Raw genomic sequence first — 19,056 nt, forward strand, 5'->3', positions numbered from 1 at the left:
TACATCAAAGAATAAGTGCCAGAGGGACAGCTCACTCAATTTAAGCTAAGCAATCTTCAGAACTACTGTTCCACATGGAAAAAGAAGTTTAAAATGTTTTCATCCCAAAACAGGACGAAATTTTGAGATTTCATCAAACACATTCTGTTTCCAGAACACCAAAAAGCACGAAGAACACTTTGAACACAACATTTTGTTTAAAGTGTATTTGCCAAGCCGTATTTCAACTTTAACTTGTGTTCCCCTACTGCCTGATAAGACCTGTGATTCCTGCCTTTATTTTTTACTAGCTCTGCTAAATTGTGGTATTCCACACACAGATATGTACAACAGGTATAAGTCTCCAACCTACAGGAAAAAAATGGAGAACAAAACTACAACTCTAATAATGCACTGCCTCAAAAAAATCAAAGCACATTCGGTGAAACCACAACTTCTATTCTGATTGCCATTTAGCTCAACTGAAATTAATACTTCATTTGAATTTTTGTGATTTGGATAAGCAATTTTCTTTGGCAGATACACTTGTCAACTTCATGTTTTCTCTAAAGAGTGGTGGACAGAGGCTTTTCCCTTATTACCTTATGCTGAATACAAGGTCAATACACTGCTTGTAGGCTGCCTGAAAGCTCCCTATTTACTGTATTTCTGAATACACAGTAGCTACTTTTTGACCAAATTAAGTTCTGTTTTCCACTGTTGAACTTAATGGTACCTACACAACACATTCTGACTTCAAATGTTGAAAAATAACCTATTTTCTGTGTGAAAGTAACCCCAGGGTAATATTCATAATTCATATATGACATAAATATTTATAGACATGCAATGGGAATATAGTATGACCTCTTAAAAGTATTAAGATTTATTTACACAAAGTGCTAACTGTGTAACTGTTGAATGTGGTATCTAAGGGGGGGTTATAATCCAAAACTGCAAAGCAACTACATAATACATCGTTAAGGGCACGCAGTTAAAGTAACAGTTACTGTAAGTCACACAATTAACAAGGAATTGCCATGTCCACCTACGTCACAGTAACACCTCACTCCAACACAGTAACCGTAGGTTATCACCACCATCAACTGAATGAATGCAAAAAAACCCCTCACAGAATCCCAAGTATGCTCTCCCTTGCTGGCAGTAACAATGACTGACACAGAAGAATCAAAATGTGTCAACTGGGAAAGAAAACTGAAAGAAAGAGATCAGCAAATACTGTATATAACATCTGGGAAAAGATATTAGTAAGCGGCTGCAACAGCAAGCACGCCACTCTCCCCTTTTGTTGGGAGAAGAGCTCGACCATTCTCCCCTATCCACTGGTTGCTGCCCTATGGAAACTTACCCCCCAGTGTTCTAAGAAAAATGATCTAAATAACATGAAATACCCCAAGATCAGTAGCTACAGGCAAGGTTGAGTTTCTCTGTTTTTACAGTTTGGGTCATTCTGACCTCCCCAGGACCCTAAGATGCAGAACCAGCTATTCAACCTTAGAGTACAGAGTTTACCGGTTGAGAACTGGAAATAACTAGAACATGTAAAAGGCATACACAACAATGTTAGCGTCCTTCCTGAAATAAAAGTTTGAAGAAATTATGACAGAGGTGAGTCTTTTACACTTTTGTCATCACTAGGCAAGGAATTTTCAGGTACAGAAGTCAAATGAAGACAGCAACAATGATCCAGATTCAATGGGGAGTTTGTCAGGGAGTAGTAAAAACTAAAAGGTAGAAACAACTGATGATTCTGACACTTAATTTCAAGTTAAACTCTTCCAATAATCCAAGAAATTATACAAAAGGACAAAGGCAATTGGTTTTTTCCTTTCTTTATGTACAGCTTAAATACTTCCATTCTGCAGATGTTAAAACACTATCAATGCACAGTTTGAAAGAATAGTTTTCCTCCTAAAACTTGATCACAAACTTAAGGCCACAATATAATAACTGTATCTCATCAGAAGAGCTGCAAAAGAAGCAATCCTATTGTTCAACTTTCAGCAGTTCGCTTGGTGAGTGCTCTTGTCATGGATATTACCACCATGTACTGCAATAAGCCAAAAACACACAGTCATCCTCTATTTAAACTAGCATTCGTTAAGAATGTGCAATTAATTTGGGCTATGTTCATATATATATGATGGACAGGGAAATCAATTTGAAATTCAGGATCTTAGCTGAAAACCAATAAAATCTGTAACTTGGGAAAACCAGACTGAAAGACTGGAATAAACACAGGTAACCTCTGAAGGTTCTCATCTGTGAGTTCTGAATTACCAATACCACTTTAATATCTATACATAAAAATCTCTACCAGGTAAGAGAATCAAAATCAAGACAGGGCTTGTAGGATAAGGCAACCTGGCTGAAATTGATATTCATTAGAGTACTCTTTGCATGAATAGGAGCATTTGGACTCTGTGGTCTTTATCAGAGCCCCAGCTGGTAATGGTTGAAGGTTAATGCCTTACCCCATTCTGTTCAATTTTCTGTCCTAATTAGTCCTCTAAATCTATAGCTGTGAGCACCAAGTGTCTGTGCTCAAAAGAAACTAATTAATGCTAGCAAATTAGATCAAGTCCAAAGATCCAACAGCCAAACTCTTAAATGCTCCTTGTTAATAGGAAGTGTAGCTGTCAATAACTGCTGGTGGTGGCTATAATGAGGCCTCTTTCTTTCATTGAAAGTGATTTCATTTCTCTTTGTCCCTGTAAAAGCTGTTCCATTCCCTAATAAATAAAAAAAAAAAAAAAAAAAACCTACACAACTAAGTTGCAGTGGTTAAACTAGAAGTCTGACCCGTTTCTTGTCATCAGCTGGGTTGAAATGACGGGGGGTGGGGAGGGAAGGACAGAAATAATCAAACAGGGCAAGTTCTATTCCTGAACATTTTCTTCAAAGTCCTGAAAACTAGTTAGAACACTTAAATTTCTATCACCAAGCAACACAATACGCCCCCATATTTATTTTCTGCAAAATCCCCCAAATTAACCTAGGCTAGTTAATGCTTTTATCATTAAAAAGAAAGACCACGAAATCTAGAATCTCATTTCTTCAAATCGTAATTTACATATAGCTGTTCTCTCTACCCAGTTTGCTGGGGCAAAGCTCAATATACCATAATCCCTCTAGAGACTGTATTAATTCACATAGTTAAATGTGATGAGAGTAAATGTTCCTTGGAAACATATAGCGCTGAATATTTTTTTCAAAGTAAAAGCTATTGTGTGCAAACAAGATCATACAAAAATTCAGCATCTTACTCTTATCAGATACACTAGCCAGAAAAAAAGGACAAGGCAATTTATTACCAGTACTAAATATAGCAGTACACTACCAAAGTATCAAAAATAATTTAACTGACAACTGCATAACATGTATAACATGATGTAATATCAATAGCTTCATACAGGGTCATAGGGTCACACACAGTATGACTATAATGTAGGTCAATATTCAGATAATAAATACAGCAACAGAGGACAACAGCTTTTTTCCATTCTCCACCTGCAGTTTTGTTGCTGAATTGAAACTATGCTCTCAAATTATACTGACCTTCCCCTTAAGAAAATGAAGTTGTAGGTAATAATGCAGCATTCTTTTTTCATCCTCATAAGAGAAGGCTATTCTGGTCATTAAAATACTTCCATGTAAAATACTTCTCGGGTTTTCCACCGAACTCTGAATAATATGTACATAAGCACATGTAAACAATTTCTGGTCACAGCAGCTCAGTTAAAAAAAAGGTACCAGGAGCTTTCATGTTAACACATTGATTTTTATCAGTCACTTGATCTTTTTTCTTTTGTTATCACTGTGCTCCCGGACAGTCCTAAAAGATGTGAATTTAAAAAAAAAAAACCAAACCAGTGGTAAGGCCTATATTTTCACAATGAGACAAAGTAGATGAGCAAAGTTCGGTTATAAACGGTGATCTTAGTTTTAATTTGCTTCAAGACAATAAGACTCACCAAAATTTTTAAATGTGAGCTGTCATGTAATTTCCCACTACTATCACTCTTAGCATCTTCCAGTGTCAACCTCAGAAGCACAATGTTAGGTACCAACAGGTTAATTCTCTCCTAGCATTCAGCAAGGGTTTGAATCAATTAACAGAACTTGGCCTGCAATACAAAGGAAAGTGAGCAACATCAAGCAAAATTTGCTAAGGATTTCACACATTTCATTATTTGCATTTCTGATAACAAAGTATATATAAAAAGACTTTTTTTAAGAAGAAGGAGTGTCTAAAGGTGTGCTAGGGCATTTAAATGTGCAGCATCACACATAGTTCAATCAGAAATTTCTTTGGTTTTATGGACCTTGATATGTCAGGTGTAAGGGTCATGGTCTAGAGCAGGTGGCCCCTACGGGGACAGAGATAATGTCAGTGACAGGACTGTTGAGTAACTGCACATTATCAAAACTCTGGTTGACACTGGTCATGCTCAACTGTAGAGAAGCCTGCAGTAGTGTTGCATCCCATCATCTTCACTAAGTATCAACATGAGCCCTGAGGAGGAGAGGGCTAATGGGAAATCTGGAGAATGGGAGGAGGGTGGTTGCTTGGAAATGTCCTTTTCCAGCCACACTTTCCAAACCACTTTTTAAAGCCTTGCCAAGTATCATAACTTTTTTTCAGCAATGTGACTCCAGTTGCTTTAATTACATACCTCCTACAGAAAGCCGAGCCAACATAGTTTTACTCACTGAAGGAGATGGAAATATCTTCCTTATGTCTCCCTCATAACAATTTTTTTTTAAGTTAATAATTTTTTTTTAAAGGACAGAACAACTTGTCATCTTGGTCAAATGGATGTCTCCCACAATATGCTTCAAATAATAAATGGCTACATTTACTTCACCATCTTTCTAATGGCAGAACCAGGCTGATTTGAACTATCTATCCCTGTATTCACCCTAAAAAGCATGTAGTTCAATTTCCTGCTTGAATCCTTCAACCTTACAAATGAGTCTCAGTTACAGAAGACACCTGCAACCCCTCTTGGTGATCCTGAAAGGCCCAAATCCAGACGATGCATCAGTAACAGACAAAAAAATTCAGAAGAAAAAAGTTTAGAACTAAAACTCCTTATCTCTAGAGCAAGATTGTTCTTCTCCCAGTAAAAAGTATTGTGAGGTTTTGGAAGGTGGGCAGAAATGCTTTACAATGAAACAAATAGACAAAACATATCCAAGAAATGTAATACAGAATTAATTTCATGACTGACTCAGTGACTCAGTTCAGGCCTTCTTCAGAGTCCAAACCCACAACAGATCAAAGTCAGTTAGCTGTTTCCAAACCAAGTAACCCAAAATTAAACCAAAATAAGTTAACAGTCCTTCAAGTTTGTATATTTCTGTTCCCAACAGTTCTTCTCCACCTAAACCCACCAACTGCAGTTTCAGAACTCGTAACTTGGAACAGCAGAGTAACTGCTCTCAGGAAACTGGACAAACTTTTCTGTAGATGTGATCAAGATCAGTCAAAGCTCTTGCAGGTTTTTTTGTGACTGTCCCTTGTTTGACAGCAGAGAGGAGTAATGGAAAGCAAAGCACAGCTAGATGAAAATACAGAAGTTTTGATATACTAAAGAGAACTGTTCCAGTGAAAAGTGCTAACTCCAGGTTCCTGAATCTTGCTATGATTTTGCTTTTACTCATATCTAAATTTATACAACTGGAAATCAAAGCCAAAAACTTGATAATTCCACAGGAAAAACGCTTAAGAAATTATTTTATAAAAGCAATGGACAAGGCAATGGCTAATAAATGTTCCTTTAAATTACGTAGGTTTGAAATGCAAAGGACATGTTGATACAGAAATACATGGACATAATAATATTTCTGGCAAACTCATGCTACAGTTTGTAAAAAATACAGTGAAAAGACCATGTATGGCAATGTTGTTGTTTTTTTTTGTTTGCTTGGGTTTTGTCTTTTGTAACTCATATAGCAGCCCATGATTTCACACATATACAATGCATGGACACAAACATGGATATAATAAAGCAATAATAAAGCGATTTACATAATGGTCCTTTAAAAGTGACTAATGTTTCCCAGAAAGCATTGTCTAACCAATTTAATAAAATTACTAATATATCCATTTTCACTGAAAAAGTGCTTTAAAGTCTTAAAACACACAAATATTATTTTGAGACAGAGAGGTACAAAATTCTTAAGAAACATGCAGCACACACAGGAACTACTGGAACAATCTGAAAAAACTTCTAAGTAAATTTAAATAATCTAAATAAAATTAATCAAAGTATAATCTAAGTAAAATATGACCAGACACAATACTGAATTGTTCTTAAAAATGATCAGATGGACATGTTCTCATGGTTATTTCATCCTTAAACCACTCCAGTAGGCTAACAACCAAGCATAGCAACGGGTCAACCGTGCACTAGGATGGCAGGACCACTTTTTGAGTTAACAAAACCTTTTTTTTTTTTCTTTTTTTTTTAATTTTTGTAACCCTTGGGGTTTCTTTTCCCTGGACAGCTCCGGAACACGTGCTGGACAGGCTGTCATTACTTGCATTATTACCTCTGATAAGCACACAGCTCTAGGTGGTATAGCTGCAGGCTAAGGTAACGGGCTGGATACAGATGGACCCCCGCGCTCACGCAGAGCACTATTGAATGTATGGGGGCTCCCCATAGGGACACATGTGAACCCAGCGTGATCCAGCCAATTGTAAAGGCCCACACTTGTGGAATTGCTTTATTTCCTATATTACCGATGCATTTACCACAATTTCCAAAAGGCAAAATGAAACGTTATTAATAGGAGTTTCTCAAACAAAATTAATGTAAAGCAGAAAAATCCTACGCTGAGAGCAAGTTAAAGGAGTAGCTTTGCCACTTGGTGTAAACAGCTCCATTTCATGCATGTGTGTACACCCTACAGCACACAAACCAAGTCGCAGAAGCTTTGATTACTTAATTACACGGCTTATAATTGTTTACAGCATAAAAAGCATAGCCTATTTACTCTGATTAACACCTATCCCTGTGTATTAACAAGAAAAATTTATTCCAGGAATAATTTCACAATAGATTTAAGAGATGATAAACCTCCAGTTCACAAAACGGCTTAAGCTTCATTTCCTGTGCTTTGGTCTCTCCCCTCCATCCAGATACAAAGGTGTACAACGAAATAGCTGAACTTATGCTACCCCCTTTTTATTTTTTAATAAGGGTATCAATGTGGATTTTTGCTTGTCTGTTTGATCAAAATTTTTTTTTTCAGAAATACTCAGTTTCCACTTCTAACAGCCATACAAATTGATCAAAGCTGGCTTGCAGGTGACAGAGGAATGAAGGGAAGACAGATGCATCCACAAACCTCATTTTCCTAAAGAAACACAACTGAATTCTATATAGGAGAAAGAAATTATAGTTTTGCCTAACATCACAGAAAGAGAAAAACCATAACAATTTGGCTTTAAAATTTATGGAGGCAAAACGACGGAGAAGCTGCAAGGTAACAGTGTACAACTCATAGCTCAAGAATCTCCAATACTGGTTGCTGCCACAGAAAATGAAGATGCTGAAACCAAAGTCCTCACCTTACACAGAGAAAGTTTAGGGGAGAAAAACACATACACAATCTCCCTTTGGTTTACCCTCAAACAATATTACACAAACAGCAAGCTCTCAGAATATTTTTAACTGACATCTTCTTTCAATGACCCACATCATTGCAATTGCTTTTCATCTTCATTTCTTTCCCCCAACAGGTAAAGAGTTCAAAGTAAAAATGATTCAACTATTGTTCAAATGAAAAAACGTCTATTAAGTCCTTCTGGCACCACTGAAAGGTACTTGTCATGTGATGCTACTTTCGTCTGGCAGATATTCCCAACTCTTTTCCTGTTTACTCAGTGTCAAAATTACTGTAAGACTACTCTTTTTTATCTTTTGAAGAAACCCTAAAAGCATCTGCTTAAAAATACACTTGGCCATTTTAACTAGACCTGACTTTAAAGCTAGTGATAAATGTCTAGATGCCTCCTTTGAAGCTTCTTAGGTAATAGTGAAACACAAAAAGCCACATCCCATTGGGGAAACCATTGTTCTTTCTCAGTGATTTTCGGTAAGTGATTTTCTCAGTGATTTTCTCAGTTTCTTTCTCAGTGATTTTCGGTAAAAATCACTGAAATAACACAGGGAAAAAAACGTGGCAACAAACTAAAATGCACTCCTTTGTGAGTAAATACTGTTGGAAGATGCATAGAAGACAATGCTGGAGATTTGAAGAAACAAGCACTAGAACAAGTTACATAGTGTGAGAGGTTTGCTATACAGTTGGATGAAAGCACAGTATTGAAATTTCTAACTTTCTCAGCTTGAGGTATTTGCATGTCAATAATGAAATGCGCAGGGACCGTTTTTGTGAGCTGTTGAAGTAAGATCTGGAGAAGATCTATTCTCAACCGCAAATGGTTTCTTTAGGGAAAAACTGTGCAAATGTATCCACTGATGGAGCGGCTGCTTTGACTGGAATAAAAAAGGGATTCCAGACTAAGGCTACAGAGACATGTGAAATTACTTCACTACACCACTCACAGGTGAACTATTGCAGCAAGGCAGTTGAAGTCAGCAGTACACAAAGAGCTACAGGATGACACTGATGTGGTAACTTTATAAAAACAAGTCCTTCAAACAGTAGTATGATTACCAGACTTTGTAGCAGCTTTGCCACAGCATGGGGAGGGGCCATGAAAATCTCTGGCACTATGCAGAGGTTTGCTGGGTATCTTGTGGTAACACGCTTGAGGGAGCTGTCAAACCTGACACATTTTTCTTTTACAAAAAGACAAGTGTTCCAAATTTACTGACCTTTTTGGTGATGACAAGTGGTGTGAGTGGTTTGCTACCTAGAAGGGATTTCCAAAAACTAAACACTCGGTGTGTCCCCTCAAGGTGATGTTTTAACAATGAGTGATAAAGTAACTCCTTTGCAAAAGAAACTTGTGCTTTGGAGTGAGCACTTTGAAAACAAGTGTTCAGATATGTTCCTCTCATTATGCAACTTTTGGGTTGGTTTTATTGCTGAACACAATGTGAATGTGTCACCTACAAAAATCTCTTCCATCTATACACTTTAAAAGGATAGAAACAGAATTTTTCTAACGTGTCAAAAATGCAACACCTTCCAATTAGCTTTTGAAGAACAACTGATGGACATCAGGGGAGATGGTCACTTAGTAGTCCAATTTTAAGCAAAACCTTTGCAAAACTTGTGAATGGAATTGAAAAAATGGCTTTACTGTAATAAGTGCAAGCAACAATGTACTTCTTCTACTAGGACCTATCCATCTTTGTGAGGTATCTTCTTCAGGTATGACACCCATTAAAATCAAGTATTGAAATAAACTGAACTTAGAACCAGACCTTCAAATTCCTCTATCACAGTGTTAAATTAAGATTATGAAGCATGTTAAGTTATATAGATCTCAATAAAAAATACTGTTATTAATAGTAAACTTTTCAGAGCAAAAATGTTTTTGTACCATTGGTAAATAGCATAAAAATTATTTTAAAGTACTGTTTATTTCATCTTTATCTCTTCCTTTTTAAATTTCCATATTCATGTTTTATAGTGCACATTAACATACTAGTACAGTGGTTCATTTACGTAATTTATAAATATATTGGGATTGTGCACTCAGAAATTTTTTACTGATGGGGTGCCCGATCAAGTAAGTTTAGAAAGCACCGATCTAGATGACTTGGGTGTCAGAAGAAGTGGTGATACTACTTAAAAGAGTTATTGTTCAGTGGTCTTCAAAAGAAAATTAAAACAGAAGTAGACTGCATCACCCTATTTCAATGTCTGTCTAATAACACTTGTGTTTATGTGCACGTATCATTTAAATGCTGAGGCAGGGAAAGGATGTAGCACGGAATACTGGGAATATTTAAACAAATTTATCATGAGAGAAGTCCTAACTGAAGGCTCACGTGAGGCAATTCTGTTTATGTAAGTATCAAATATTAGATATAGGAATGCAATAACCCTTGTGTGGCTCTGTCACCACACAGTGAAGACTGAAATGTGCAAAGTTTTGTATTAATCATACTGAATTCCATAGCACTCGAGAACAAGTCATTTTGGAAAACAGTCCACGTCACCACACAGCCAAAGCCAACACAGCAGATTTATATGCTTCAGTACTGGTTTCATAGTGAACAGATAAGATGCAGATCACACATACTAATTCTCTGACTACATGACTTCAAAACCGAGGATTATATTCACGGCACAAATATACATCTGATATCAGAATACATCTGATCTCCTAATGAATATTTGACTCTTACCTTGCACCTTATCTGAGCACAGCTCCTTGGCTCGATCCCTCATTATTTGTGGAATCAAAACATCTTTTTCTACATGTCTCAGCTTAGAATTTTCTGCAAGAGCGAAAAAAAGATAATTTTGAAAAAAAGATTTGCAATATCTATACATCAGACAAAGTCAATCTAAAGAAATAACACAGTATTGTTTATATAAATACACTAGTACACTAAAACTGCCATAAACAGCAGCAGAAAGTACCATGAAAGGACCACAGAGATCAAGAGGATGGAAAGTCCAAAATTTAAATTTGCTCAGATACAAATATAAGCACTATCCTGAATATTTCTATTCTGCTTAATGTACACAATGAACAAAAATAAAGGAAAAAATTCTGGCAGCACATTTTAATTTCTGCCTTACTGAATAGAAAATCTGCATACAGACAGCACAAGGGTTAATTGCTTTTATTTCAGGATACTAGTATTTTTCTATGCACATTATCTGTATGTACTTTTTTACTCACTGGCACAACCTAAAATTTTTATTGCTATGTGGAAGACATCAGTTCTTGAGAACAAAAGTAAGTCTTTTCAATGAGGGATCTAGGAGATTTTTCATTGAGAAATCCAATGTAACAGAACAAATGCTGCTGCCTGAATTCTGTACTTAAACGTACAGTTGCAGTTTGCTTTCAGTTACCTCCAGAACTCAGTACTCTTGAACACAGCTAGTGATTTTGAATAAACAAGACAGATCATTTAAAAAAAATACTGCATTTCCAAACCCACTTTCTTCAAAACAAAGCAATGAGAATTTATCAAGCACAGTCTTTTACTTCTCAGCTTCTGAGGTAAAAAACCTTTAAGGACATTCGTTCAGAACATTGTATAGTTCAGCACAGTTATACCAAATACCTGGTTTTCATCTTCAAACACAGTATTTATTCTTCCTTTGATTTTTATATTACATTTCAGAATAGCATTAGCTGGGATGCCCATATTAGGAAAACCATACTGTCAGATACAGTTATTTTGAGTGACAAGCATTTCATTTTAAAATTGCTTATTAAAAAGAAAAAGATGAAATGAAAAAAAAAGTGCAATGTATTGAAACTAAGGAAAGAAGCAGATCTTAAGTTCCCTACAGCTTTCAAACACCACTTTTCAGAGCATTTTTGGCTACTCTACATAAAAAAACAACAGAGGACACTAGCCATCCTTAAGTCATCATCTTTTAAAGTCTACTAATGCTAAGAGATTCCATTATGAGATTACACAGTATTGCATACGTGATATTACTAGTGGAATCCGGTAACAAAACAGAGGATTATAATGAGCAAAATACAGAATCTGAATGAAAGACTTAACACTTCTCTTCAAGAAAAATATCTTTCTTAAAATTTCTACAGCAGAAAAAAAAAAAGTCTATTCAGTAAATACAACAAAAATACTGAAAACAAATAGCTCATGACTTAATATTTGCCTCTATGTTCTGATTTTCATGAGATAAAACAACTACAAATATCTTTCATTTTAACTTTCTGCAGAATATCAGTGTAATTGTCGTGTTGAGCATTTGTTACAGACAATGCAAAACTGTCAAAAAACTTTAAACATATGTTTTAAAAAGGACAAATCAGTTCAGTTGAATGACATGGCAGGAAATGGCACCACCAAGCGACGTGTCTCAGCTCCACTCACTTCACTCAAAGCAAGCTGGCACTGCAGCCTTCCTGCCCTCTCCCCATCCCCATGATGCTCTTTTCCCACTGCCCACACAGACGGGCTCGGCAGACCCGTGGTGAACGAAGGGGGAAGTTAATTTGGGTCAAAGGTAAATAAATTTCTTGTCAGGGAATTTTTCAGCTAGATAAATTCCTCGTTCCAGTTCACTATTTTACTCCAAAATGACCTATAAGATGGAATTGTATGACTCTTGGACAAGAAGACTGAACTGTCATGAGTACCACTGGTGCAAATTATAGCCTAAACTTCCCCCCACCCTTTCTTTTTTAAACTTAACTTGGTTGTATTGGTGCTTAGAGCAGGTAGAATGACCTATGAATATGGATACAGTTATGCAAGTGGGTTGCTATCTGTCACCAAAATCGAAGTTTTACCAGTCCCTCATTTCCCTCACTCATTCCCATCACATCAGCACTATTACCCACCTAACCACACAGAGAATGACCAGGTCAAAACAGAAAACTAGCTCAAATACATGCAAAGAATTGCTTCTCAGCTGATTTACACCTTGGAGTAATTAGATCTACTTATCTACTTCCAACAATTAGCATCACAGAATAGACTGAGTTGGAAAGGACTTAGAAGGATCATCAAGTGCAACTCTTGGCTCTCACAGGTCCAACTTTCAGACCACATGGAAATGTAGCAAATAGCCAAGAAGTCTTTAAGGCCTAGGAAATGCAGCTTGGCCTCCCTAACTGGCAAAGCTGGCTAGAAGGATCTATGGTTCCCACAACCATAAAGCCCAAGGCTCCAGAGCAAGGATCAGCTACCCTCGATTGACAAAGACAAGAAGTAGGTAGGAATACAACTGAAGGCTTTCCTAGAAAGGAAACAGGACACAAGACCATCTGGAAAGAAACAAAGAAACAAGCAAGGAAGCAAGCAAAGAAAAAGAAACCCAAAAAGAGAAGGCCTCCCTGTTAGCCCAGAACAGTCAAAAAGGATTTTCGGGTTTTATATTAGCTTAACCACCCAATTTTCTGTTTGATTATTCAAAAGGAAAGGGGCATAAGACTGATAGGAAGGAGTAGTTACAGTGGTGTTAACACCAGCTCAACCAGAACCATGACAGAGTTGTGCTCCAGGCAAACTCCCTCTTTTTAGTCCCATGTTGTCAAACCTGCAGAGGCTGAAAACGCAGGAAGGAGAGGGCACATCAGGACACTGGGCAGCATCCAGGAGAAAGAATGAGAGTTACAACAGTAATTCAGAGGTAATTATTCAACGGTATAAAAGAAACAAGAATAAAGAACATTTACAAACTTATCTACAGCTTTTATAAGAATGTTTCTTAGGAAGTATCAGCTTTAAATATTTTTTTATTTCACAAATTTTTGTCTTTACAGGATTTTGCTTTTGTATTTTTGAAGTTGGTATCAATAGCACTTATACAAAATAGTAAAGAAAAATAAGGCACAAATATTAACAATAGCAGATACCAGCTAAAACAAATGTGTTCATGTGCAAAATAACTGCATTTCTGATACTGATGTACAAGTGCTTGCAAGATCATCAATCCAACCTAATCATCTCTGCAGTAATGTGCATGGCAAGAACTTTCAAAGAAACACCACCTCAGAAGCAAGACTTCATCAAAAAACAAGACATAAAACCATTAATTCCTTTTGCCTTTTTTCAACTATATTACAGTTTCTAGCATAAGTACTTTTTTCCACTATTGAAAGTTCACTATTCTGCACTAAGAAAGATAATTCTTATTCTAATGCCAGATTTGCTGCAGGATAGTCCCTATAGAAGAATCTACATTTCAACAGTCTTGTTCCTGTTTTATCTTCAAAACATTACTCCCAGACAGGTAAGAATAAGTTTTCCTAAAGTTTGCGTTCTGCATTTGAAAGCTGATGATACCTTTGGTTCCCATCTGCATCCTCAACACACTTCTCCTGGTCTTCTGGGCAGGCTCTTTGAGATGACCCTGGCCTTTGGTCACAAAGTGAACCGATAAGAATATGTTACCTCTCAGCTTCCAGAGGCCAGACAAATGTTAGCAGAAGCTTTTCCTTCTCCCCCTGCCAGCCCAAAGTTGGGCATGTTTGCTAGAATACTTTAATCCTCTGAGATTATTTTCTGATTAAATTTCCTAGTATCACCAAACTTTACAAGGGAAAAATGGATGAACCCAAACTGATTAAGTAAAGATTATAAAATGCAGTAAAAACTATGTATTTTGTACAAATATACACAGAAGTTAGCCAGAATTAAAACCAAATGCTGCCTCGCATGTGTTACAGCATCTAAGTCACCAGCTCCTTGAAAATGTGAAAAAGGCTACAACCAAGGAATCTGTGTAATTAAACTACAGAATGTTTCTTAGAGACAGAGATCAGCAGATTCCAGAATGTTCCTCATGGGGACAAGGAACAGAGGAGAGGATGAAGAACAGTTGTAAAGGTTATAAACTTGCCAGGGAAAAAAAAAAAAAAAGATAAAAAAGATAGATGGGGAGAAAGCTACAGAAAAGGGAATACCTCTGTGAAACAGAAATTGTTTTCCATAAAACCTCAGCCCAGAGTAAAGAGTTGAAGAAAGGAAAGAGATTACTAAACTGGGAGATATCCCTATTCAGCAAATTGCTAAGAACACATCTAAGACTTTTTTTTTAACAAATAAAATCTGTGGATTTTGGTAAATCTCAGTGTTTGACATGGTTCTCTTGTTCCATATAATACGTAGGGCATGAGACTATAACCGTAATAGCTTTCTGTGGTTGATCAAAACCCTCAGCTGCAAAAGCTGTTTATTGACATGGAAGGCCAAGGCCCACAGCCATTCAGTTTAAGGGGGTTCATTATTTTTGCAAAAATGACCAAACCCCAAAAAATTATTAAGCATCAATAGGAACATGAACATCCCAACCACTAGAACACATCAAAGTCACTCCATATGGAAGCTGGGAAAACAGATAACGAATACTCTCCTGGCTTCTTAGCCTCTGACCACAGGACCCTGGAAGGTCTTGAGAACAACAGCGTAGAAGTGTGCAGTCAGCAGCAGATCTTTTAGAGGACAAAGAAAGAATGGAATACAAAGTTGCTTTACAGTCCTAATAACAAAAGAGACAGTAGCAGCTTGTTGTACCCATTAGAAAACTATTACAAACAGGGGATACCAAGACAAGAGCTTTCCTAGAAGAGTGTCCTGAGGAAAGTTGTATCATCTCCCCTCTTTGTTCAACACAATTAGTAAATGTTTTACTCACCCTTTACTTGCTATTTCCTGCTGGTAGCTACAGCTCTGCTTTCACCTCTCTCATTACTTCAGGTAGCAGGGACACAGATTACTCAGAAAAGTTGAGAAAAAATCGCAATCTACCCAGATGTTTAAAGAAACCTCACACCTTCTGCATCCAAGAGGAATTGTGTCAAGCGATTCCAGTAATAGTCTTTGAAACACTCATTTCTAGTTATACAACTTGTAATTTTGATTTTCTTGTTCAAAAAATGCTCAAGGTTGTTAAGTTATCCATGTTCAAAAAATGTTCAAAATAGTACTTTAAATACTATAGCTACTTCAGTATCACAGTATATATGAAGAACAGGGAAAGTTTTAGTAGTTTCATAATATTTTAATTGGCAACTGTTTTACCTCAAGTTTTTCCAGAAATCAGTGTTCTATCAACTTTTAAACATCAGTTACATTGTTTACTAGCAAAAATGCTATAGAAAGTTTACTCGAGGTTCAAGAATCCAAGTTAAAATATAATACTCCTCAAAATGTATCAATTTCAAAAACAATCACTTTCATTATTTTGAGAGCTTGGTTGAGAAATGTGGAGCTATAAAAGGGTCTTTTTTTTTTAATACACTTTACTATTTTTTTCTACCAGCTGCTATCAAAAGTAAGCACTTATAAGTAGACAGATTTCTCAGATGCCTTTCTTTTTCAAGTTAAGAAATAAAATCTGCAGAAGTATTAACGAAAACTTCAGCAGTAGAAGTAGGAGAGTTATTACAGTCAAAGGCAGGAAAACCAAGGAGATACAAGCAAAATGCCCAGTCTTTAACCTACACCACATTTAAAGAAGCTGTTTTCCTGGAATGGAAGGTCTTGTGGTAAGTCTACTGAACCAGCCATTCTCTCATTTTTCCCATATGCAGACCTATGGTATACTCAATATCTGAGCTGGCTTGGAGAACAAGTTTATAGCTAACTTACAAAATTGCATTAATTTGAGGGGATTCAGTTATTTTTCATATCACTTGATAGAAATTGTTTCTCAGCTGTAAATACTCTGTTCCATTCCAAAGTTTTAAGACACTTGGCTATGAGCTAATTATAAAAATACACTTTTTTTTTACACTTTTATTAATAACAGAAGGAATAGGACAGTGTTCAGTGCATGCTTACTGGCAAACATTCCTTTCATCAATCAGACTATTGGCTCTAGAGGTTACATTTAAAAAAAAATCAGATTTATTTTAGTGTGCTTGCAACAGTGTTTTGAATCAACAATATAATTAGAGCTTACTACTCCTCCAGGAAAAGAATGCATTCAACTCAAAATTTTCATCTCCATTATTCTGTCTAGCTTATCCCCCCTGTATTAAATAAAAATTACCAATCTTGCGTTACTTCATGTGAATAATTTATGACTATGTGCATCATAAAAACTTATCCCAAAAGTCTGTATCATTGAATATGTTATCAACTACTCAAAACTTCTGTTTGAAAACACTAGGTCACACAATGGAACAAATTCATTTAGAGATAGAGCCCATAAAGTCATGGGACAAAAAAACCCTTATCTTTCTAAAGTCTTAGGGTCTTTTCCTACAATTCTAATTTGATGTATCAATGTAATTAAATACTTTAGTATGCAGTCCTGTAGCTTTTGAGAAAACTTCTGAGCCTTTACTGACAGGGAATTCATGGGATCAAAGTGACAATGACTTTCAGCATATTGCTTTGTAACCTCACAAAACCCTGTAGAATCCTGTTAAAGGATTTTATCGGTCAAAAACATCCAGTGTAAACTGACACATGATGGACCAGGCCCAAACACCTTCATGCACACATGAAATGCTACTGAGTTTGGTAATTTCACTTGCACATCGCTGTCCACGTACAAACTAGAGCCTTAAGTACTTGGTTTCTACTAAGGGTTTTAAAGTATAGAAGGACAACACGAAATGACAGTAGTGTTATAATCCAAGTGAAACTATATATGATACTGTGAAACCCTGATTTAAAAGCAAAAGAAACTGATCAGTGCAGCTTCTCTACGCAGCAACCATTTTTTTCTTCTTTAAAGGTATATGAATAAATTTATTTGTATTTAAAAAGTTCCAGATTTTGAGATCTTTCTAATACTGACATAATTTTAAATTAAGATGGAGTACAGGGATGACAACACCAGGGAAAATTTCCAAAGCTTTAACTTCTCACCATTCTATCATCACCTCAAAGTCAATTTTCACCTTTTTCAGTGGCTGAATTTGTTATCTTACATTTGCTTTGGGGCTCATGTTCCCGCAATATGGCAGTACTGGATTACCAGAATACTGTTTGCTAAAAGTGAACACTGGTTGTATTACAGAAAGTCTGTAATATCTAGGAAAAAAAGGAAAAGCAGACTCGGCAAAGCACACTTTTTTGTTAATTACATGCAGATTGCAAATGCTCATACATCTAGTGAGCAATAAGTAAAGCCAAGCCGACACAAGGAGATATTTTTACACTGTTGATCACACAGCAAATCCAGTTACAGGGTCTGAAAATTAATTACAGATTAGGACTTAAGTATTTACTGCTGGAAATAATGCAGGTTCATTAATGTCTTGCCTGTACCATCGTTCAAGTATGACAGACCTGCCAGTTAGGAAAACTTAGGTTTAGTCCCCAACATCTGGAAAAACAAAGGATGCAGGAAAATATAACAACCAATAAACACCTCCCCCTCATTATTACAAGAGGAGATGTTAACAAGTTAAGATTTCCCACCATGCCCAATAATGTTAATCAGTTGCTGCAGCATTACCTAGTCCTCTTTACTAACTTTCAGAAGTGTATGACAAGGTGTACTTGAAAAATAAAGTAAACCACAAATAAAAGTTTCATTTAAAAACAAATCAACTCCTTGAGCACTTAAATATTTATCTCTTTAGCCACTCCTTTCAAGATAAAATTTACACCTTTCATTCCAAAGGATGAACACCACACACAAATGAAGAGCAAGGCTTTTGAATAACAGGACCAAATACCATTCTTTCTGCATTTTTTTAAATTCCTTTAACTGGAAAGACTAAGAGACAATAAGAAACAATGCCAACCTTTGACTTCTGTACCTATGTACTTAATGAATAATCAGTACATGTAATACAAATGAATTGGAATCTTGGAAACTAACATCACAGATGTGATCAAAACACACCAGTGCTTTCATAAGTTCCAGAACATGAGATGTTCTGACATGGAGGCAAGGCTAAAAGCCTTTCAGTTACACTAAAACAGGAATTGCAGATGTTATTCTGGCAACTTACCTAAAAGAAGTTTAATTAAAAGCTGAAAAAGAACAGCTGAAAAGCCACTTTTCCTTTTACTTGTATATTTTTGCCCTTTAAATCCAACAACATTTTATCCCCCATTATTTTATCCTTCCTATCTTTCAAAGTTATCATTTCATTCCTTTCAGTATATTCTTCTAGCTCTGGTCTTACAGCCCTGGCCACTTTGAAATAAGTTACAACCATTCTGCAAGCCCAGTTCTCTCCTTCCACCGAAAAACTGACATTGTAACTTGTTAGCAACCTAGATTTCCACATGACAGCAATAAATAGACATTTTAAGTAGCTTAGGAAAAATATTTAATCAGTCTTCAGCCCCTCTGCTTTTAAGCCCTATATCTAGGAAAGGTACCAAAGCCTGTATTGTGTATCTCAGCCGCTGACAATGACTCCACTTTTCTTTTTGCACATCTGTGAATCTTCAACTAGGGATCCAGACATCACCACCTGAAAATGACAGATAT

General features: G+C 36.3%; 1 protein-coding gene across 1 annotated transcript in view; it reads right to left on the reverse strand.

The window, feature by feature from the left end:
* Positions 1–19,056, reverse strand: part of CMC1 (C-X9-C motif containing 1) — a 46,302-nt gene that overhangs the window by 24,209 nt on the left and 3,037 nt on the right. The window contains exon 2 of the mRNA XM_050319271.1: positions 10,341–10,433. Coding sequence (XP_050175228.1) covers positions 10,341–10,433 — 93 coding nt within the window. The remainder of the gene's footprint in view (positions 1–10,340; positions 10,434–19,056) is intronic.

This window comes from Myiozetetes cayanensis, unplaced genomic scaffold, assembly GCF_022539395.1.
Source record: "Myiozetetes cayanensis isolate MyiCay16 unplaced genomic scaffold, myiCay2020 scf1, whole genome shotgun sequence".
Lineage (NCBI taxonomy): Eukaryota > Metazoa > Chordata > Aves > Passeriformes > Tyrannidae > Myiozetetes > Myiozetetes cayanensis.